The sequence below is a fragment of the Dipodomys spectabilis genome, unplaced genomic scaffold (assembly GCF_019054845.1).
Source record: "Dipodomys spectabilis isolate Male_0828 unplaced genomic scaffold, ASM1905484v1 ptg000138l, whole genome shotgun sequence".
Taxonomy (NCBI): Eukaryota; Metazoa; Chordata; class Mammalia; order Rodentia; family Heteromyidae; genus Dipodomys; species Dipodomys spectabilis.
In genome coordinates this window covers 9,404,128-9,428,455 of record NW_024870815.1, presented here as the reverse complement: position 1 = coordinate 9,428,455, position 24,328 = coordinate 9,404,128, and the positions used below count along the sequence as shown (strand labels likewise).

General features: G+C 37.5%; 1 protein-coding gene across 1 annotated transcript in view; it reads left to right on the top strand.

Moving 5' to 3' along the window:
* Positions 1–24,328, top strand: part of Oxct1 (3-oxoacid CoA-transferase 1) — a 127,375-nt gene that overhangs the window by 88,793 nt on the left and 14,254 nt on the right. The window contains exon 14 of the mRNA XM_042690509.1: positions 16,506–16,595. Within this exon, the coding sequence (XP_042546443.1) occupies positions 16,506–16,595 (90 nt within the window). The remainder of the gene's footprint in view (positions 1–16,505; positions 16,596–24,328) is intronic.

The window sequence follows — 24,328 nt, the reverse complement described above, 5'->3', positions numbered from 1 at the left end:
CAATAATGCATTGCATTTTTGAGATCTAGAACAAAGTTTTTACTCTAAGGAGAGTATTTAACTCAATTTCAGTACTGTACGGTTCACCTGTGTATCAAAGCATTATGTTATCCCATTCATATATGAAAATTTTATGTTTTTATGTACTGTTAAAATAGATTGTAACTGTGCTACAGTGGCACATGCCTGCAATCCTAACTACTCAGGAGACAGAGATCAAGAGGATTCAGCTCAAGGCGACCCCAGGCAAAAAGTTAGCAAATTCAATCTCAACTAATAAAAAGCTGGATATGGAGATGTGTGCTTGTCTACTCAGCTATGTGGGGAGCATATATGGAAGGAATGTAGTCCAGATCAATGTAGGCAAAAATGTAAAACCTTACTGAACAAATAACAAAAGGAAAAAGTCTGGTTCAACTCGTAGAGTGCCTGCCTAGAAAGCATATGGCTCCGAGTGCAAACTGTAGTTGGCCTAAATAAATATATAAATTGATTATTTTGTTTTTCAATAAGGAAGACTATCATAGAAGTAAACTACCATTTTCTTTAGTCTTATCTGGGATAGGATATGTTTGCACCTGCAATACCTTAATCTTTATCACTTGGTTATGATAGTACTTACTAGTATTTTTGCTTTGTTTCATTATTAAATTATTATTTTTTCTTTTTCCTTCTTAGGTCAGGAGGAGGATTACAGTCTACCTCTTAGAACAGAGATATGTTAAAAAATATGTGTGTGTGTTGTGTATTTGAGAGAGAGAGAGCACACACATACATATGGTGTGTATTTTTAACCAATGTCTGATCTTCTAAAGTCCTCGCAATTTCCTGATGCAAGTGATAAGAACACCATTTATTACTGATGAAAAGTCCCTTTCATCCATACCTAAGTTTATGGTAATTAGTTGACTCTTGGGTGTCCTTAGCTTTAGGATAGGACTGTTTTTCAGAGACCAAGAAGTTTGGGAAGTTCAGACCCATGTATAAACTTTGATGAGTAGAGAAAGTCTGGAGGTTGAATTCAGTCACCAGTGGCCAGTGATTTAATCAATGATGTCTATGTAATGAAAGCTCACTTAGGAACCCTAAGTATTAGAGTCTGACAACTTCTGGGGTTGGTGCACAGGGAGAGGTTCTCACCCCTTCCCACATGCCTTGCACTATGTTTGTATGCTAGCTGTCTGTTCTTCAGTTCTACTCATTATAATAAACCAATAATAATGCCTCCCTGTCTTTCACAAGCTATTCTAGAAAGTTACTGAACCTGATAGGAGATTGTGAAAATTACTGGTTTCATAGTCTATTAATCCATATAGATATGCTGTACTTGGAATTATCTTCTGAGATAGGAGAGATCTTGTAGGACTTAGTCCTGCATTAACATCAGATAGTTAGGCTCAGAAATTAGCTGGTTTATTCCCAGCTGGTGTTAGGAGAGTTTAGAAATTATTTGGTAGAAAGGAAAAAAAAAATCACCCTCATATTTGTTGTTAGAACTGTTGCAAGTATAAACAGTTGAAGAGATATTATTTATTTTTTATAGTTTGGAGGTTTTTGTTTCATTTGTACTATTTATTTATTAGTGTAACCATTTATCTGTATCAGTATGTTCTCATGTATATTTTCTACTTTGGATTTTAATTCAGTGCCATATTAATTATTTTTATGCTCATCTTTTTCTAGCTGTGGTAGTTGGAAATTCTTTTCGGTTCATTCTTGGATACTTTGCTCTACTCTCTCTCCCTTCTCCCTCCACCCTTTTACTCTCTCCCATTTATCTATCATCTGTTTATTTTTCATACTTGTGTTCTAGAACTGCAGGTTGCTTGTTTTGTATTTATTTTGTTCCTACAATCAGCGATTTCTCCAAGGAGGCCTGGTTTGTTTTTACTGGAAAGTGGTATTTAGAAATGAAGAATTGGATCTAGCTTCCAGGTCTTCTCATTGGACAGACATATATTGTGTGAATGCATACTAGCCCACAGCCACACAATTTTGAATTGTTAAAACAAACAACTATTTGCTGAAGTTAGAGACAAAGCTAACCCCTTCCTAAGTAGCTATACTGCAACTTGTTTTCTTCCAATACAGCATAATTAGTATCTAAAATAGTGAAAGTTTATAAAATATACTCCATTCTATCTTTAAATGTTTGCCATATATGAATCAGTAGATTCTATCTGCCATCTAATGTTGCAGTGGTTTAGGAGTAAAACTTCACTTGCTTACAGCTCATAATTTCCACCTAAAAACTGACAAGTTTCAAAACATTAGGTTCACATGAAATGATATAGAAGTAATCAGCATTTTATTCATACACTGATTTTTAATACTGTTTAGTTATATAATTCAAATTAATTTCTGGCCCTGTGAACCATCAAGATTAGAAATTTATAAGGTCAGTTCTGAAGTTCAGAGAAGTTCAGGAGAAACACCTATGGTATTTTTTGACATATCAAGAAATGAGTTAAAGATTATATGTCTGTAAGTATTTCCTGATTTTCTCTGTATTTCACTGTTGTTTTTTTCTGTATTTTCTCTGTTGTTTTCATTGGCTAAAATCCATATGTTACTTGGACTTTATTTTAGTTTTCCTCAACAATTAAATGGCATAGGACTTATATACACAAAAGAGTTTATATTTAATGTATACACATATCTTGGTAAATTTGAAGATAAATACACTTGTGGAACTATGACCATACATAGTACCATATACTCAGCTATCCCCTGTAAATTCCCTCCCCTCCTTTGGGGCTGGGGGGTGGTGCGGGGGGGAAGAGCTGGCATAACAGCTAAGTTCTTAGTGAAGTTTTAGCCCTCTAATCCTTATTGCTAACCACGCCAGGCCTAGTGGGGTGTCATTCAGAGAATCATTTGGAGTATCACATTAACTGTCATACCTCCACTATCATTCTTTCCATGGTTTTGATGGCCTGGACAATTTTGAAGAGTACTGGTTTAGACATCTTGTAATATCCTTCAATTTGGATTTTCGCATGTTTTTCTCATGGCTAGATTCTATTCTTAGTGTCCATTTCTCACCAGAACCTTTGTATTTATGTGTTTACTGTTGGTTTTCCCTAAAGATAATTTATTGCCCCCTACTTGGAAGGAGGATTTTCTCAGCAACCTGCGCTCACTTGTCAGAAGCACCTCATTTTACAAAATAAGATTTGCATAGGAGAGGGAAAAACAGAAAAGCTGTCAATCAAGGACTACCAGGATATCAGTTTGCCATAAATGACCATAACTCCAAGCAGGTCCTTAATAGTCCTTACACTGAGCCGTCAGCTGAATCCAGAGGACAGCTGAGGCATAAACATAGTAGTTATTGTTAATTTAATGTAGAATCAGATGGTTTTATGTTCTTCAAACCAACCTTTTAATATGTGCTCAATAAGGCAATTAAAAAAATACATATAGCATGCTCTTTCACAATTTCCCTTTGGGAAATGTTTTTATTTCCTTTGAAATAATCTTCTCTATCACTTTTTCATTATTAAAGTTCTCAGCCATTGATGGCCCATGCATGTAATCCTAGCTACTTAAGAGGCTGAGATCAGAAGGATTGTGATTTGAAGCCAGCCTGGACAAAAAAAGTTTATAAGGCCTCTTTTTCATCCATAGTTGGGTACAGTGGTACATGCCTGTCACCCCTAGCTAAGTGGAAGGCTGAGATAGGAAGTTCTTTGGTTTTAGGCCAGTCCAAACAGAAAAGTCCAGGAGACTTTGTTTCCATGGAGGAATCTGGGTATACTGGTGAACCCCTGTGATCCTACCAAGTATTGAAGCTTAAAGTAAGCAGAACGTAGTCCAGGCATGTGCCTGGGAAGGAATTAAAGTCCTATTCTAAAATAGCCAGTGGAAAATATAACAGGGCTGGAAGCATGACTCAAGTGGTAGAGCACTAGACTAGCAAGCAACAAATCCTGAGTACCTCCAAAAAAAATCCACTGGTAATAATCCTATTTTTTTATTCCTTTCAGATAACTATTTCTTCTCTCTGTAAAAGTTCCATTCAGCTGTCAGAGATGACAATGTAATTACAATAATTCCATAATTATGGAATATAGATGATGGGAGGAGATGATGGGTCAAGTGTGTTCTTATTTCTAGTTTTCCCACCCTTTGTGAGGAATCAGAAAAGTACATTTTTTTTTCTCTCAGTTGTGAGGCTTGAACTACTCTTCAGCTCTTCAGCTCAAGGCTAGCACTCTACCACTTGAGCCACAGCTTCACTTCCGGCTTTCTGGTGGTTTATTGGCGATAAAAGTGTCACAGACTTTCCTGCCTGGACTGGTTTTGAACCATGATCCTCAGATCTCAGCCTCCAGGAACTAGGATTACAGGCGTGAGCCACTGGCGTTCAGCAGGAAAGTACATTTTTGAGAATAGCTCTTTGGTGATTGCACAAAGTCCAGTAATAGTTTTAATCCCAGATGAATGTGAGCACTGATAACCTTTTTTAGAATACATATAGACTCATAAAAATGATTATCTTTACTTTCGTGTTTTAGCTGTCATTATTGTAGTGATTATCCAAGAACCTACCTCCTAAAACTGACATAAGCCTTTGAAGGAATTCTGAGTTAGTAAATGAGGTCTTTTATGTCCTTCACCTCCAAAATAGGGAGGTGGTTCATATTAAATTGAAACAGACCTGGAATTTCTTTATTTGCAGATAATATGTGGCCATATTTGTAGATTGTATGTGGCCATATGTCAAGTTCATCAATTACGTATGGATCTAATACTTTTCTCTTGATGAACCAATGAAAGGAAAACAAAATAAAACCTAAGCCTTGGATTTTCCAAAACAATACTGCTCTTTCTATAAAATACACAGGACCAGACCTTGGGTGCTTAGTTGCTTTCAGTAAATTCAATTAAATAACCTTCCTGTAGTCTAATGATGCTTAATCATTTCTAAATGAAAGTAAACCCTTCTGTATTACCCTGCCCAAGCTCTTCCCATCCGTGCCTTTTGCAGGAGGCCTGAGAAAACAAAATGATCTCACTTAGCCAGCTTTGTCCCATGTTTGTCTGCAGTGTTATGAATGGATTATGAACTCTGAAACTACAGCCTCAAATGCAGAGCTGGGAGTAACCTAGTGTTTCTCTTTATGTTCATTTTATTAATCCCACAAATATTTTAGGGTGCTTGTATCTCTGGCCTTTTAGCCAAGAAGTTAAGCTATATGTAACAGGCAAAAAAAAAGACCCACATTGATTGTACCTTAGGAAAAAAAAGTTCCTTAGTTTCCTATTTCTCACTACTTAATAAATGCTTATGAGTTTTCTTTCCCACCCCCCCCCCCCCCCCGCCCCGTTGGTCAGGGGCCTAGGTGCTGTCCCTCAGCTCTTCAGCTCAAGGTGAGCGCTCTACCACTTGAGCCATAGCATCACTTCCCGTTTTCTGGTGGTTTTGGAGATAAGAGTCTCATGGACTTTCCTGCCCAGGCTGGCTTTGAACCTCGATCCTCAGATTTCAGTCTCCTGAGCAGCTAGGATTACAGGCGTGAGCCACTGCTTATTAGTTTTCTAGGCAAATCCCTTAGGATGATTTATGACAATCAATTTTATATGGATTAGTATTTTTCCTTCACTTGCAGCGATATTTCACAAGTGAATTATAGACATCTCCTGAAATAGAATTTTTACTTTTATGAATGAGAGATTCACTGTAGTTAATAGAGAGGAACAGAGCTCATTTTACTTATTTGAAGTTAACTGTTTTCTTTAGGAATGAAACCTATTATAGTTCTAACATTTGCCCACCAAAGAAGTTCTAGACTGTTTTATAATAAATGAAGATTCTGATTTTAGTAAGAGAATAATTTTTATTCATGCTAGAATTTTTATTTCTTAAGATTCACTTGCAATATGCAATATGTGTATCAAATAATCCAATATATGTATATATATATTTAACTCTCAAATATTTAAAGATTGACACATAATACTGATTCTATACTTATGTCAGCTATAATAGAATTTATTCTTTTGCCTTTGTAGAAGAAATGAACTTTGCTGTTTGTAAATTTCTGAAAATGAATAGAAGTGACAGCAGTAAAGTTTTAGATGTATAGTGTTGGTTTCATTCAGTCTCAGAAACAGAAGAAAGTATTCAACAACTAAGTTGTTGAGAGAAAAGCATTTTGTATACCCAAGGATAATATAGAAAATCTGACAGGCATTAAGTAGATGCTTAGTGGCTAATGTCTGAGGTGTTAGGTTTCTTAAGTCTCTTTCTCTTAAGTATCTTACAAATGAGTTTTTTCTTCCTCCTCCTGAAAAATGAAACAAGTTTAGTATACTCTAGATATTTGTATTTATTGAATAATATATTTATTTAGCACTGTTGAGGATATAAAAGAGCCACATGAGCTTATTAGGGTCAATTTCAGAATAAGGTATTCTGTGTTCTACCTGGTTCCACCACCTTGGCCTTTGAACTGGGAGTGAAGTTTTAATGTCATATCTTATACAATTCTCTCTTGTTAGGCCAGTTTATTTGTTCAGAGGCCACTCTCCAGGCTCTGAAGTAAAAGAAAAACTCTAGATGTCCTCATTAGCTACAGCTACTGTAAGGAAAAAAAAATAGAAACTCAGAGAGGCTGGAATTCAAGTAGTCAAGTTGACAGTGATGGATGGATAACTGGCCTTTACCATAAGCGATTTTGTTAACTTATGTAGCAGTAGAGAATAAAATTATATTTCTTGTTTCAGGCTAGTTGATTTACGTGATCCATTTGCCCATCCTTAAAAATGCAATTAATCTATGAATAGAAAATCGCTTTCCGGGTGTGGAAGCGAAGCACAATGCATAGAAGTTTTCTGATATAGTTTTATTATGAACTAAAGGTAAATGATACATCTTTTATTTTCCCTAAAGAAAAGAATTATAGCCTATTTCTGTTTCAACAAATGTTGTTATTATTCTTTTTAGTTTGCCTTTCCTGCTCTTTAGCTGGGAGCATGTTTAGAAGAACTTTCCGTTCCTAGAGCACTTTTTAATAATGGGGAAGACAGAAATAGAGAGGCTTATATTTGGATTGAGGTAGGTACTTAATGTTCTGGTGTTTGATATTGAAGAGCAAGCACTAGCTTTATTAATAAATCACCCAACAACTATCCTTCCCTTTTACTTCTAATCGATTCACATTTTCTACTGTAGCACATAGCATTACTTAAAATGACTTACATTTCGTTGTATGGATGAGAGATTCTTATTTAATACCAGAATACTAGAGGTATATAAGCCATTACTATTTATGTCATAATAAAAAGGCAGCGTTAGGAATATTTTTTTATTTTCGATTTTATTTTAAATAACATTTTGCAAGACTATACACATGTATTTGTTTTACCATTATGTAAAATACTCAAGAAATGTTATCAAAGATCATGTTTAGTGCTGAATTACTGTTTTCTTGGGTGTGCAATTTAATATTTGTACTTTGATGTATTGAAGGTGTTTTCTATTTTTATTAGCTTATATTTGCTATGCAAAAGAGTTTCATTGTGATATATGGAAATTTATACATACAATGTACCTCAATCAAATTAACTCCCTCCCTGAATCCCCTTTATACTCCCTTTCTTAAAACAATTTCAGCAGATTTCATAAAAACTCTTCGACCACATTCTGTCCCTCTGCATAGTCCCTCCTTTTACTTCCTCCCTCCTTCATCCATTTCCTGTTGGTACCCACCCCCAAACAGAATCCATCTCATATCCCTGACATTCACTTCTTTTCTTTCTTCCCTCCTTCCCTCCTTCCCTCCTTCCCTCCTTCCCTCCTTCCCTCCTTCCTTCCTTCCTTCCTTCCTTTCTTTCTTTCTTTCTTTCTTTCTTTCTTTCTTTCTTTCTTTCTTTCTTTCTTTCTTTCTTTCTTTCCTTTCTTTCTTTCTTTCTTCCTTTCTTTCTTTCTTTCTTTCTTTCTTTCTTTCTTTCTTTCCTTCCTTCCTTCCTTCCTTCCTTCCTTCTTTCTTTTTTTCTTTCTTTCTTTCTTCCTTTCTTTCCTTCTTTCCTTCTTTCTTTCTTTTTTTTTTTTGTTTGTCATGTGGCTCAAACCCTGGGCCTGGGCGCTCTCCCTGAGCACTTCAGCTCAAGGTAAGCACTCTACCACTTGAGCCACAGTGCCACTTCCAGTTTTCTGGTGGTTAATTGGAGGTAAGAGTCTTACAGACTTTTCTGTCCAGGATGGCTTTGAACCATGATCCTCAGATCTCAGCCTTTATTGACACCAATGCTGGACATTCACTTTTTTGGTTGCTGTTGGTAGTAGTGGTAGGGCTTGAACTCTAGGCCTGGGTGCTGTCCTTGGGCTCTTTTGCTCAAGGCTAATGCTCTACAACCCACATTAAGCAGAGCTAGCTGTTTAATGCTTTCTCATTTATTAATCTTATCCTTATTTTCTGAGCAATTGGGGTTCTATTCAGAAAAGGGTTACCCATGCTTATATCTCCAACAGTTTTCCCTATTTTTCTCTAGCAGTTTCAAAGGTTTTGTTGTTACATCAAGGTCTTTATCCACAGTGAGAGATAGAGACCTATTTATGGTCTTCTACATATGGATAGCCAATTTTCCCAACAATTCGTTGTACAGACTATTTTCCCTTCAACAGAGGTTTTTGGTGCCCTGGTCAAAAATCAAATGACTACAGCTGTATGATCTTACTTCTGGATGTTTTATCCTACGTCATTGATCAATGTCTGTTTTCTTAAAATCATTTAATTTTATTTTATTGTAAAAGTGATGTACAGAGGGGTTACAGTTACACAAGTAAGATAATGAGTATGTTTCTTGTCGAACAGTGTTTCCTCCTCTTTCATTTTCCCCCACTTTCCCTCCTCCCCCCTGATCTATGTCTGTTTTTGTGCCAACACCATGCTGTTTTTGTTACTGTGGTTCTGTGGTATAGTTTGAAGACAGGCATTTCAATGCCTCCAACCTAGCCATTTTTGCTTTGTCTATTCAGTGTCTTTATGTTCTGTATGAATTTTGATATTTGAATTTCTGTGAAGAATTCCACAGGGCTTTTGGATTTTGGTAGGCATCTTATTGAATCTGAAGGTTATTTTTTGGTAGTATGGCCATCTTTGTAGTATTAGCTGCCAATCTCTGAACATCAGAGATAGCTCCATCTTCTGGTATCCTCTTCAATTTGGTCCTTCAAGAATTCATAGTTCTCATTATAGAGGTTTTCAACCTCTTTGACTAAGTGTATAACTAAGTTGGGGTTTTTTTGAGATTATTGCGAATGGAATTGTTCTCTTGAGCTCTTTCTTTGCCTGTTTATTATTGGATTACAGAAAAGCTATTGTTTTTTGTTTTTTTGGTGGTCATAGGGCCTGAACTCTGGGCCTGGACACTGTCCCTCAGCTCTTCAGCTCAAGGCTAGTGCTCTACCATTTGAGCCACAGCGCCACTTCCAGCTTTTTTCTGCTTATGTGGTGCTAAGGAATTGAACCCAGGGCCTCAGGCATGCAAGGCAAGCACTCTACCACTGGGCTACCTTCCTAGCCCCTAGAAAAGCTATTGATTTTTAAATGTTGATTTGTACCATGGTATTTTACCCAAAGTGATTTTTTTGTACCACGGTATTTTACACAAAGTGATTTTTTAGATCTAAGAGTTTTTTCTGTGTTTCTGAGTTTAGATTTGCTCATCTGAAGTGAAGTCATGGGTAGGAGGTTTTATTGTCTTTCAGATGAACTCTCTGTGTTTTGGAAGGACTTGGGTAGTGACTGGAGTTTAAAATGAATATGTTGTTTCTTATCACTCACCTAGAAGTATAACTGCAATAGAAATTTTCCAACTCAATACCAAATCAAACATTATCCAAGCCACCAATTGAATTATATATTAAAGGCTCAATTTTTTTTATATGTATGGTATGGAACAGTGTGTTAAAAAGAATTATTTAGCTTTAAGAAAAATTTAGTTTTAAGTAGAGTGAAAAAAGAAATAAGGAAGAAGAAAATAGAAAGAAATAAATATGAACTGTGGGGCTGAATGTAAAGAAAATTATAATATGTAGGGATATAGTTAAATTACTGGGTAATCAGGAATTGCAAGAGTTTAGAAAAATCAATATGAAGAAAAAGAGATTGACTGAAAAACAATGGAAAAATTCTTAAAAAGGAATAGTATAAAAACTGACATTTTTTTTTTCTTTTTGAGGAGAAAAATGTATCCTTGCTAGATTCTATCAGCACAGTGAATGTGTTCTTCCAATCTGAGGTCCTCAGCATTCTGTCTATAGTTCTTCTGTTTACTCAGATATACTGTGCTATGGATTGTCTGTAAACAGCTAAAGTCTGATCTTTTACAGAAAGTTAAGGCTCTGGACCAAGGGAACCTGCTGGTGTGAGGTGGAGAAGGTTCAGGGGGAAAGCCACAATTTCCAGGGGTTGCTCTCCTTTGCCAAGGTTCTGGTATGGATAGAGCAGATCCAGACATGTGAAGTAGCATTTGGAAGTGGGTGGTGGGGTCTGTTCCCATACATAGTATGGATCAAGGAGCACTGTGCCAGGTGCTCTTCCTTTGAAAACCTGCACCTCTTACTACACAAGGGACACAGTTGCAGCCCTGACTTGTCCATAGTGAGCTTTCTTCTTTCCCACCTAGACCTCCAGTTCAATGTTCCATTTGCAAAGTGAAGGTAAAATAATCCTTGTCATTTGTATATAAACACACACTTTTGGGTTGAGTATTGAGTTTAGGGATGGAGTGAGGTAGCTTCTACATTCCTTTCCTTGTGTTAAGATGGAAATCCAGTTGTCACATGGTATTTACATCCATAAGCTGGCTTGGGCTGAGCGGTTACTCCTAAGGATATAATTGGTTATAGGAAAGTCTACCTGCTTACTCACTTCATTTCTGCTTTCTGTCTTGAGTGAAGAGAAACATACTGGAAGGCTTCTGCCATGTCCAGGTAGTTCTTGTCAGAAACAGAGTAGAATTAAACGAAATGGAAGAAAATAGTGGTGAAATAGTTGAGAGGAGAAACAGATTTGGCACCACTTCTACAAGGCCGCAAAGTTTTCCGTTTCCTTTATAGATCTTTTTCCATTGCCTACTGACTTCCCTACCTTTCCTTTTAGCAGTGTACCCACATTTTTATTTCTGAGTCATGGGGACAGAAAAATGTGGTATATGTCTACAATTTGCCACCTTTTCATTGAGATTTTTATGATGTAATGGTTTTTCTTTCAATGCCTTATAGCAGTAGTACATAGAAACAAAGGAAGTGAAATATATCGAAATACTAATTTCAAAACTATATCCTAGGTAAAAAGCATATTTCACTTCTGATTCCTAATTTGGTGCTTTTTTTCCATAGTAGACTGTGAGTAAATATTTGTAAATTAAAGACTGTACTTGAATCAGTATTTTTTTTTTAGTGGAGTTATGTGATTATGTCAGAATTGGGTATACCAAATTTCTAAGCTCATTTTATTACAGTATTCTTTTGCTACTTGATAGCAGGGTCAATCCCTAACTGGAAAAGGGATGAATTGGCTATAAGCTGAATATCTAGCAATCATCTCTCCATTATGCTAGCCAAAATACATTTCAGAACTATAGTTGTACCATTCAAGAAATGTACATTTGCTGATGAGATTTTAAAGTAAGCCACATTTTGTGTCATCATGGCCCAGTGCTTTACTTGGGCACAGATGCTTTTCTTCATTACATGCCTATTTTTCTCTAAGTATCACTTTCTCTTTTATGATTTATTTAAAAGTATATTTTTAGTCCTCTAACTCCTTTGTTTTATGAGCTTCTTGTTTTGTATGTTAAATAAGATGTTGGATTTGGGGGAGGAAGGTGAGAATGTGGGTGGGGTCTGTATCCATATTCAGCTGTTTTCCTTAACTGGTAGAGCCTCTATGCTCAAAATTTCTCCCTTTTACTGACTCATTTATTCACTGAGCAAATGCATCATACTTCTGTAAATGTTAAATGACACCTAGGATATTTGGATAGAGCTGTGAATGGTAGTGCCTGGTGGCTAGGTTACCTCCCTACGGGAACAGTAAGACCCCTGAAGAGCCTTGCTCTTCTCCCTTCCCATTATGCAGCCAGTAACAGTTAGCTAATGCCACACTGGATTCTCATTCATCTATTTAACTCATTGAAGCAGCATATCATTGTATTGGTTACACTAACTGCTGTCACAATCCTTCCAAGTTCAGTTGGCTAGTACCCAAAACAGTTGTGTCTTGTTGATATTGGACAGTGTGACATGGTTCCAAATATGTCACACGGTCACTTTAGTACCCAGTGTGAGGGAAGCTTAGTCACCTTCCAGCTTCATTTTGGATGTCAATTGTCCTGATTGCAGAAAGACCATAAAGGATTGCATATGAGAGACTGGTAAGGGTCAAAGAATGGAAATCATAAATATTACGTCCTTTTCTTCTAGTCAGGAACTCAGGCACCTATCCATCTCTAACTGCATTGAGAACTAAGAAATGCAAGTAGTTGAGTGTCCAAAGAATACTCGTTAACCTGGGTTGAAGGATAATGATGAGCTTTATATAACTACTTATTTTTTTTTCTGCCAGTGTAAATAGAACAACTTGTCTTCTTTTTGGTAATTGATTCTGTTTCAAGAATCCTTTGGGTACGGAAATTTTATTTTATTTTATTTTTCCAATACATGAATATATTAACAGAGTTGGGAAACCAAATATTTGAAGGTTTCATTGTTTACCTGCTGGAAATGCTTTCTATCAGGAGATACTGCTTTTCTCTCTCACAGAGTTGATTTTCCCACCTCACCAACTCAGTTTGGTAAAATCCTATATTGGTGAAACTCCCTGAGCCTGTTTCTTCCATCTCTGCTTTCCTAGGCACAACTTGAAGTTGCAATGTTGGTTTTCTGATAGAACTAGAACTTTCCTATGTTAGTAATTTACTTATGCATTCACCTGTGCCAATATTTACCATGGAAAGAGAAAGAAATAATGAGAAGGGAGAAGGAGTAAGGGCATTGAGGTAGAAGGGAGGAAGGTTATGGGGGGGGAGGGAGAGGTGGAGAGGGAGAGAGAAGAGGAGGAGGAGGAGGAAAGAGGAGGAAGAGGAAGAGGAGGAGGAGGAGGAGGAGAAAGAGGAAGAGGAGGAGGAAAAGGAAAAGATAAACTTCATTGTCGTAGACAGGAATACTGATAAGTGGGAATGTTTCTTTTAGGGGAAGAAAGTTGCTCCAAGTCTTTCTTACTGCTTGTGGATATTTTACCTTCCCTAGAAGGTAATATCTTTCTTTTCAAAGCAAAACCTGTTTTAAAGATCTCTATTATAGTGTCATGCTTATTCTACATAGTAAATTGAATTGATCAAATAAGATACAAGTGAACATTTCTTATAAAATTTGTTTACTGCACTTTCATTTATTTTATGCAGGGCACACCACAGCTGTACAATAGTACAGATAATGTTATTCCTGGTTTATAAATAAAATGAGCTCGAATGGTGAGAGATAGGATATTTTCCTGGTGTCACATGGTGGGTTAATGGAATAGATCTCAAGTGTTCTGTTTCTAATCTCGGGCATTTTTCACTCCTGGAAACAAACATTTAAGTATCAAAATGATGCTTTGAAATTTATTGCATGTGCTTTGAGGGATAAAACATCAAACCACTTTAATCTCTTTGAGTGATGAAGGCTATTCATTTATAGTGAGTCAAGAAAATGTTCTTTTGTAACATAAAAAGGAGGTCTTTCTTTTTTATTTTTTTTGAAGTGCTATCCATTTCTACAAGTACAGTGTTTTGTACCCAGTACATCCTCCATTGCCCTATAAATATTGCTTTGGTAATTGAGTGGTTTAAAATGTGTACATCTGATTTACTTAAATTGGACAAGCTTTCTGTTAGAGGTATGTCATGAATTTTCACTTATGTAACCATTGTATCTTGGGACAAAATTTGCCTGTGGTATATTCTAACTTTTTTTTTTTTTTTTGCTGGTGCTGGGCTTTGAACTCGGGCTAGGCACTGTCTCTGAGCCTCTTTGTGCTCAAGGTTAGCACTTTACCATTTGAGCCACAGCACCACTTCTGGCTTTTTTTCTGAGTAGTTTACTGGAAATAATCTCATGGACTTTTTTGCTTAGGCTGGCTTCGAACCATGATCCTCTGATTTCAGCTTTCTGAGTAGCAAGGATTACAGGCATGAGCCGTTGGTGCCCGGCTAGAAGTTTTCTTTTTAATTCAAGGAGTTTTTAGCACCATAACTTGCATTTTGGGGTTCTGTGGCTCCTTCTTCATTCATCTTACACACCCTTATAGTCTGCCCCAGGACAGTGTGTAAATGCCCAGGCTGTCTGGATGTTCCAGTCACCACCAGTTGAAGATTACTTTGGTGTCTTTCAAAACTTTAAAACTTTAATCTTAGCTTCAGAGCTTAGGATAGAAAGTCACCACATCCATCACTGTCTCCATTGTGTTTTGTATCCATAAGATAACCAGTGGTTTTTTTTTTGTTTTTTATAGAATATCCTAACCTGGTGGCTAGTTTATTAAAGTTATAGCTGATGAAGGGTGAAGGAATTCTTTATAGCTGTTTAAAATCACATATTTTCACTTGAATGTTTTGCTTTATTTCTGAATCCAGACTTAAGAGTCTACCATACTGCTCTTCCTCCTAACTATTGCTGGCTGTTCCTATCTCATGATAAAGTTGCAGACTCTAAAATCACAAAGCATTAAGATTATTCCTTTTTGTTTTTTTAATGCTAGTCATCTAACTCACAGACTCTAAAATCACAAAGCATTAAGATTATTCCTTTTTGTTTTTTTAATGCTAGTCATCTGACTCATCTTCCTACTGCATTTCACTGGCCTATAAAGTATCTTAAAAATCATGGAATTTGAGACCCTAGACATTGATGAAAGTGAACTAAGCAACTTAAGGCTAGCAATGGGAGGGAGGGAGGGAATGAGAGAGAAAGAGGGAACAGCTTACACTAAGCAAAAGAAAAGAAATGTACGTATCACCCAGTTTGGAAGAAATAGTTGTATTGTCAAAATTTGTAGAGTTCACAAGCTTTATAGACCATGATAATGACAATTTGCCTTGTTAAGGTTAAAATGTGTTTGCAACTTTAGCTAAATTTCACAATAATGTGAAATTTATGTAATCACTTAATGGCAATAAAGATTAAAAATAAATTGTTTTTTCTTTGTTTTGTTTTTTGCTGGTCGTGTGACTTGACCTCAGTTTCACACTCTTGCTTTGTCTTTTCATTTGAAGTTGATGCTCTGTCCCTGAAGTCACACCTCCAGTTCTGGCTTTTTGCTGATTAATTCGAGATAAGAGTTTCATGGATTTTTTCTGCTTATTCTGACTTCAAACTGCAATCCTCCTGACTAGATAATATTATAGGCATGAGACACCAAAACACATCTGAAACCCCAACTTAATATATCAGTGCTGAGTGCTTTTCCTAATCTCCTTTAGCTCTGAGAGTATGAAGCAAAGGAGTTAGGTTAAAAAAAGAAACTTTAGGTTTCAATGTTAGAAGACTTTTTTCAGTGAATTTGTATAAGGATTTATCCCATGATCTCTGGACACACCTTCATTAAATTAAGGGCCAGAGCAGACAATGGGAACTTCTCAGTAGTAACAGTCCTTAGAAGGTGGTTGACAAATGTATAATGAAAGAGGAGAGGACAGATAGACAGAATTAGAATAATAATGGTGATAGAATCCTGACTTCAGCCTCTGGTTTCTGGTTTCTGTTTTTGATTAACAGGAATAAAAATAAAATTTTGTTTTATTTTTTCCAAGACCCAGAAAAGTGCTAAGTGTTAGAAAGCTAGAATCATCTTCATGTGAATTGTTACTAGAGAAACCATTAATGCCTACTACCTAATAGCATGTTAATCCATAAGAAATCTAAGAGTGCTTTAGAAAGTATCTGAAATGGAAGATTCCATGGTATTAACTATGTGATTAAAAAGAAAAAAATGTGGATGTCAAGGGTAGTTGGACTTAAACTTGAGGTAGGGGTGTGTGTGTGTGTGTGTGTGTGTGTGTGTGTGTGTGTGTGTGTGTGTGTGTGTGTGTGTGTGTGTGTGTGTGTGTGTGTGTGTGTGTGTGTGTGTGTGTGTGTGTGTGTGTGTGTGTGTGTGTGTGTGTGTGTGTGTGTGTGTGTGTGGTTTGGGGGTTTTTTTTTGGCCAGAATTCTCAAAAGGTTCTTCTTCCTTTTTTTTCTTTCTCACTGATTGTCTTCTTGCTAATAAATTATCAACAAAATCCTGTTAGCCATACTTCATGAAAGTGCCCATCTGCTACTTATCCTAAATCTTATCCTTTAACCATAGAATAATATAGTCACAAAATAACAGCTTTGAGTAATAAGCATTATGGGTCAAGAGTTTTTCTTTATTCCAATGACTTGCTACTTCAAGTTATTAATCTTGTTCTCTCATATAAGACAGAAATGAAAGATGGTGAACTACTAATTGTCTGTTTCTCTTTTGCAGGGTAAGATGGTGAAAGGAATGGGAGGTGCTATGGATTTAGTGTCCAGTGCCAAAACCAAAGTGGTGGTGACCATGGAGCATTCTGCAAAGGTAACATGTAATTTGCTGCCCTGAATACTGCTTTTGAAAATTCACAAGGCACCAAATACCAGTCCACAAAGTCACCTGACTGGTTTTTATTGTTCTATCTGGTTCATCCAAGTGATTGTACTTACATTTTAGAGGCAATGATGACAATAAAAGTGATTATTTATTATTTGGCTAACTGATTGTTTAACTTTGAGTGAAGCCAAATACCAGAGTATTCTTTAAATACTTGCCTTGACTACATGGTAAAAGCAAAAGCCTACATGTCTCAAAAGGCAGTGAGAAGATGTTGGGGTGGATGTATCGATGATACAGGCTTTAAGATGATAATAGTTGTTTTCTGTGATCAGAATGAAAAGCACAGTAGATGGTAACGTTTAACAACAGTTATTTTTAAATGAACATTTGACCTCTTACCAAGACTTTTTAAGATGCCCTTTCCAGAAGGTGTTAGAAAAATGTGTCATGCTAATAGCAACTATCTTTATTTTTTTTAAGTTTTATACTTTTGATAAATCATCAAATATTTATTGAGTACCTGTTAAGTACTAGGCATTGCTCAGATTTGGCAATAACTCAAACTGGGCAAAACTCCCTATACATTCCAATCTTCTTCTCCTTTTCCTATAATAATAATAATAGCCACAATTTATTGAGCTTTTAATGTATTCACAGTACACAGGTATTCTATGTGTATGTACATGCATGAGGTTAATATAGGTACTTTTTTTTTGGTCCGGTTGAAGGGCATGAACTCTGGGCCTGGGCACTGTCCCTCAGCTCTTCAGCTCAAGGCTAGCGCTCTACCACTTGAGCCACAACGCCACTTCCGGTTTTTTTCTTTTTTGCTTATGTGGTGCTGAGAAATCGAACCCAGGGCCTCATGCATGCAAGGCAAGCGCTCTACCACTGAGCCACCTTCCCAGCCCCAACATAGGTACTTTTTATGAGTCCAGGAACAACTGCAGAAAGGTTACGTCATTTGTCATATAACTAGTGGTAGTGAAATTAGACCTGAGTATCTCTAACAATGTCTAGTCTTCTCACCACAAAGCTATCATTATGGTAATCTCATTCTTTAATTAGTGTCTTTGATCCTATTGAGGTTAATCTCTTATCTGACCTGAGTGTCTTTGCTTATACTAATCTCAAAATTTAATACTGGGTGGTACTTTCATCTGCTATGGCCTTTGTTCATTCCTTCTTTAAGTCCTATGGGTTCTATTTTTAAGATCTGCTAATCTGAGTGCAAATGGTTGTGCATTTGCCTGTTTTTACTTAGTGAAGCAGCATTGTGCAAGCATTTACAGCTGGAGAGTTCAGATTTCACTTGCATCTCTTAGGGAGTTCTGTTACAGAGTGATGTGTGCCATGGAATGCTTTTGTTGTGAAAATGGTAATAAGTATGAATTAGCATACATTGTTCAATAAGCAGTAGTAAGGGAGCAGCAGTGCATAAATATGAAACGATAAAAATGGAATCAACACAGGTAACTTGTGAGAGATGTCATGCAAAGCATCCAGAGTACTTAATTTCAAAGTCAAAAGGTTTCCAGACATGCAAATCAAACCTAAATCTTTTCTGTAGCAGAATGTCTATTTGGAGAAAACTCTCTTTGTTTTGACTTTAATGCTACAGCACAGGCTCTGAAGTTTTTGACTTACTTTGTATTATTTTTGTAATTTGTTTTTAATAGGCCTATGAATTACTGATGAAGGAAAATAGATTGTACTTCAAACTTTAGCCTAGAAATTCTCTTGCTTTTCACAGAAGCAAAAATCACGTTTTTCACTTTTTTGTTTTCATTTTGCAGTGAGGAGATTTCTAGTGTTTAGATGAGCTTTGGAGTTCGATATCTTTTCCCCTGGGTAGTTTCCATTTGAACAACAGAATATCTACTTGTGATTACAGTAATTATAATGATGTGCTCACATTTACTTGCTCCATAGCCCTGAAAACTAACCAACGGGGCATCTTTTCATACTGCCTTCACTTCTTGCAGTGTACAGTGGCTACTATGATCGCTGTGACTGGCAGTGTGGGATTCTTGTCACTTCTTTCCCGTGTCATTAATTTGACTACAGTTTGATCGGAACTGGACAGGAAGGAGGCAGAAAGGGGGGTTTCACTCTGTAACCTCTTCAAAGAGTGAATTGTGCTTTTCCGACATTCCAGGTGACCGCTGCTGTGTTAGGATCAAATGAACAGCCAAGGGAGCTAATCCTTCAAGTTTTATAAAACATAACAATGAAAAGTTTGCATTGAAAGATTAAAACTTGAGGGGGAAAGAAAGTACAATCTGGTCTTCTTGAGCGGTGATTTTGTTGTTTTTATCCTTATGAAATGTCTCAACGTGTCCACCAGGTTTAGGGATTACAGCTCTCTTGCCACTTTTTTTTTCCTCACCTTAAAAGTGCAGATTATTTATAAATAGAGCATGGGCTGGGGCTGACCTTTAAAAATACCTTTTTTTATTGTTTTAATAAAAGAAAGGTAACCCCTTGACAGCCTTTGTAACCAACCATTTCCTTTTGGTTAGGGACCAGCCATCTTCGAGTGACCCTCCTCCTTGATCACTGACTGTGAACACTGAGATGCATGGCACATTCAGGCACCAGGCTGGCATTGTAATGCGGTTCCACTGATAGCTACACACTAGAGTTCTAAGCAAAATGTAGGCATAATTTTTAATGTTCTGCCTCTTTCCTTTTTTTTTAAATTAAGAATTTTAAAAAATCTTTTGGCCCATTGCATCTTTTGTCTCCTAAAACTGGGGAACAAAGAAGGAGAATTTGGGATCTGTCTAGATGGAGGTCTGTGCTTGACATTGCGCAGTATTAGTCGCAACATCTCTGTGACTCTCTCAAGTAAGACCAGGGCACAGGCAAGTCAGAAACTTGCCCAGCTAAACACAAAGATGAGAGTTTAAGTTAGTCTTGTCTGCCCTATTTTTGTCACATTGCACTGTACTCCATCCGTACAAAGCTGCCTTTGCGTCCTTTTTAGGGAGCCTCAGGTTTCAGAAATATCCTTCCTTTGAGTTCATTTTCTCTGACCAAAGTTGCCCTTACTTTTGTGAGATACATACCAACCAAGCTTTTAAAGGAAAATAACCTGAGAATACAATCTCTTTCTTCCATTTGTTATTATTATTATTACTAGTAGTGGTGCTGGTAAGTGGGTCTTGAACTCAGGATTGGGCTCTGTCCCTTTAGCTTTTTTGCTCAAGGTTGGCTCTATATCACTTGCGCCACATCTCCAATTCTGGCCTTTTCTGAATAATTTATTGGAGATAAGAGTCTTTCCTGCTTGGACTTGCTTCAAACTGATCTTCAGATCTCAAATCTCAGCTTCCTCATAGCTAGGATTATCCATTTTGTATTCTAATTGTTTGTGTTTTACCTGAGTGATAGACTATATTTAACAATCTCCCTTGTGTATTGATAACTCCATGTCACCAGGCTTGGGTAAGGAGGGTTTGAATATTTTCTGTGTCTATAAGTTCTGAATTGCTTGCTTGCCTTCCATCCTTCCTTCCTTTCTTCTTTCCTTCCTTCCTTCCCTTTCCTTCCTTCCTTTCTCTTTCTTTCTTTCTTTCTTTCTTTTCTTTCTTCTTCCTTCCTTTTTTCCTTCCTTTTTCCTTCCTTTTTTCCTTCCTTCCTTCCTTCCTTCCTTCCTTCCTTCCTTCCTTCCTTCTTCCTTTCTTCCCCCCTCCTCTCGCTTTCTTGCTTTCTTTGGCCAGAACTTGGACACAATACTTGATGGTTTTGCTCATTGGCCAGCACTCTACCAACTGAACCACATTTCCAATCCCCTAAAATGTTTTCTTAAAGATAACTCTAGAAATTAGGCTGTTCTTGTTCCCATTGTATCCATTTGACAAAAGCAGCAGCTTTTGGACTCAGGGTTGCAAAGCATGTGATCAGGATTATCCAGTGAACTCACCAGCTTTGATCCACCAGTGCCCCATGCCCTCCTTTGTGATTTCCTGCCACATCTTGCCATCACTGTAGCCATGACCTGCACTCTTCTCATCCCTTGTCTTCTTCTTGGATATCATTAAAGTTTTTGGCACTATTTTTTTCACTCAATTGTTCATGAGAGAAGTAGTTATTTTTCTCCATTCCTAAAGATTTATCATTCCTTTATAGTTTGTTAAGTCATTTGTATAGTAGTTAGAAAAAAATTATCTTAAAAAATAGTAATTCTGATTACTTAGAAATTCTGGTATATTTGAGTAGTCTAAAAGCATGACTCGTGCGAACAACTAATGAACTGCTTTAAAAATATGATACCAGGAAGTAGCAATGAAGGGCAGTGAGGGCAGGGTCACAGAAAAGGAGGGAGGAGCTGGTGCAGGTGGCTATTGCCTGTAATCCTAGCTACTCAAGAGGCTGAGATCTGAGGATCATGGTTCAAAGCCAGCCCGGGCAGAAAGTCCGTGAGACTCTTATCTCCAATTAACCACCAGAAACCCGCAATTGGTGCTGTGGCTCAAGTGGTAGAGTGCTGGCTTTGAGCTGAAGAGCTGAGGGACAGCGCCCAGGCCCAGAGTTCAGGCCCCACGACTGGACCCAAAAAAAAAAGAGTTCTACCTGAGCTGGCTTCAAACTGTGATCCTCAGATCTCAGCCTGTTGAGTAGCTAGGATTACAAGCAATAGCCACCAGCACTCAGTTAGCATGTCATGTAATAATTTTAAGCACTCTAACTTTATAGTTTATTGAGTAGCCACATTTTTTTAATGGAAAGAAAAAGTAATGAGAGAAAAGCTTCTGAGGTACCAGAGTTATTCACAGGACAGAATTTTTCTTCATAGACAGAAGAAATAATTCCTGATTATTTTTGGCCTCTGCCATTGTAAGGTTAAAGATCAAAGGAGGAAACAAAAGCTTGATTGGATAATAACTTTCACATTGTATAGCAGAAAAAAAGGCCTCCTATTCTAAGATGTCAAAAATTCAAAGGCTATTTTCAGGGAAATAGCTTGCCATGTCCTTTGCCTCGTTTGGCTCTATTTTCCCTGGAGAATATCCCAGTAACCACAAACTGTTATTGCATCTACATTGTAAAGATCACTCATAATGGCAAATGTTGTCTGAATTAGCTGAGCCTCTCCACTGAAGTCCTATGTGGATTGTTGGAAAAGACAGAGTAGGTGCTATGTAAAGGCCAAAAATATGCACCCCGCCCCCCGCCCCGAGGATAAGCTAAGTGTGAGTAATATCATCCTGTCCTTTCATTGTGTATACCTTGATGCTCTTTATTCAGATGGTCTTCTTTTATTTTCTATGTTCCACTTCAATCATGGTAGCAATGTGACAGTCATGTAATTTAGAATTCAGTGTCCTCCAGTACTTTGTGTCTATGGAGCTCATGTGTGTATAGAAAATATTTTTCATTATTTTTCCATTGCCATCTGTGGAGGGAAGGAGTCAGGAACAGTGAGCTGAGGTACCTTTGCTAGTCCATTTTTTCACACCATTACCTGTCTTGTGAGCACCTTCAAGTACTTCTGTCAGTAATACTCCTTCGACTGAGCTCAGAGATGCTGGGGATGTATGAATACACGAGGTAGAAAACAGCTTTTAGTAGTCCATGGATACTTACTTTATAGCTCCAAGTCTGTCCGAGTTCCTTGATTCAGAAGGCATTATTCCGAAAGGATTTGCTGATTCCTGTGGTTTACTGAGTCCTCCCCTTGTTGCTGCAGATTCAGAGAGGAGTGGTCTCAGCATTCTACCAGCATAGAGAGGGGTAGAGGTGATGGAGCCAGCCGTTATAACACGGGTGGTGGGGAAGAAGCAAAAGCACATGCAGGAGGGGCCGCCAGACTAGGCCCCTTCTGAGAGCACTGCAGCGGGGACGCGGAGAGCATATGGGAGTTTCTCAGAGAAGAGGACACCTGAGCCAAGTCCTGAAGATTGTGAAGAGTGTGTCCATTGGGATCGGAAGTAATGATCAGGAGGTGATGTTTGTTCCAGGTAGCAGGTCATTTCTAGAAATTGTGCCTTATCTGAGATGGATCATTAGTGTTTCCCACAGAAGACTCCCGAAAGACAAAAGTACATTATACGCACATTTAGAAAGTGCTTAACCGAAAAGATGAGGTTTGGTTTAAAGCAAAAATTTCATACAAACACTTTTGACACTTCAAGTGAATGAAATGAAAACATCACATGCAAAATCATTCTCCTGGAGGAAAAATGGTTTTGTTTTTATGTCAGTACTGGGGCTTGAATTCAGGGCCTCCCCCTCTCGCTTTGCTTTTCAGTGCAAGACTAGTGCTCTACCACTTGAGTCACACGTCAACTTCTAGATTTTTGCTGGCTAATTGGAGATACGAGCTTCTTGGATTTGTTTACTTGGGCTGGTTTTGAAATATGATCCTCGGTTCAGCTTCTGCATTAGCTAGGATTAAGGGTGTGAGCCCCCAGTGCTTGGCAGAAAAAAGTCTTAATTTCAATATTTATTTGGAATAGGTTCATTATGATACCAGTAAACTTACTGTTATGACAGCGGGAGATTTTATTGTTATTTAAGCAGGGCTGTTCATTCCTTCAATATGTAGGTCCAGGGTTTTAGTTTTACATCTAAAGAATTAAAGAAAGATCCTGACAAAGCAAATAATAGAAAGGACTAAGGCCCAGGTCATTTAAACACAAAATGGTGAAGTACTTGGATTTGTTCATGAGTCCTATGAGAACAGAAAGGGGAAAAGAGAAAGCATGGAAGCTCATGAAAGAAACCTATTCAGGTGTGCAGCAAGGTTGCAACGGAGTAATAAATAGTAGTATATTGAAATCAGGAGCTCTGAGTACTACTCAAAGAATTTTTTTTACTGCCAGGCTCTTTGTATGTTGCCCAGATTGGCCCAGACTCCCAAGCTACGCTGATCTTCTGTCTTAGCCTCCCAAGTAGCTGGAACCTCAGGTGCCTTCTGGCCCTCTGCCTCAAAGCATTTTTAATGCTGCACTTTCTATTCATTCTATTCTCTTCCTTCCTTACATCTCTTCTTAAGGGAACAAAGAAAGAAGCAGAATGACAAAAATGAACAAGATCCCACAGTCGTACATTTTTTACATCGATTCAGTTCCTAGTTTACTGAACTTGCAGAACATGTCATGTGATTGCCACAATGGGCCAGTAAGGGAGGTGAAGCAACTGAGAACTATAGGACTTAGGACTGAATGGTGTAGTCCTAAGTCTTTGGGCTCTTTCTGTGGTATTCTTTGCTGCCACACTCTATTGCCTGTCTCTATTAGGATTTATTTTTAAGTGTTCGAAGCTTGACAATTGTTCCTTGTGAATCACTAATATATGCAGCTGCAGTGCCACACTGTAATGCTCAGCCCAGCGTGGTTAGAACAAAGTGCTAAAGTGGGAGTTAGTCATAGTGTGCCTTCAGAGCTAACCTATTGTTGCATATTGAAACTCTGACATGTTTTAATCTTTCTGCATCTCATTTCCCCCTCATTTCTTGATCTCTGTTATGTCTTGGAGCTAAATGTGAATGGAATCATCTAACTACATTGTTCTAACTGCAAGAACGTATTTGGTGTCAGTTTCCTAAGCAGGCCATAAGGTTTGCCTCCGAATATGTAGTGTGTTTTCATTAGTTTTGTGAGGCTTGGGATTTGTAATTAGGCTATATTCTGTGTAATTCTATGTCAGACTTCATATAGGAACTTAAAAGCTCATAAAGAATTTCCTGATAGTTTATAAAAATGCTACAT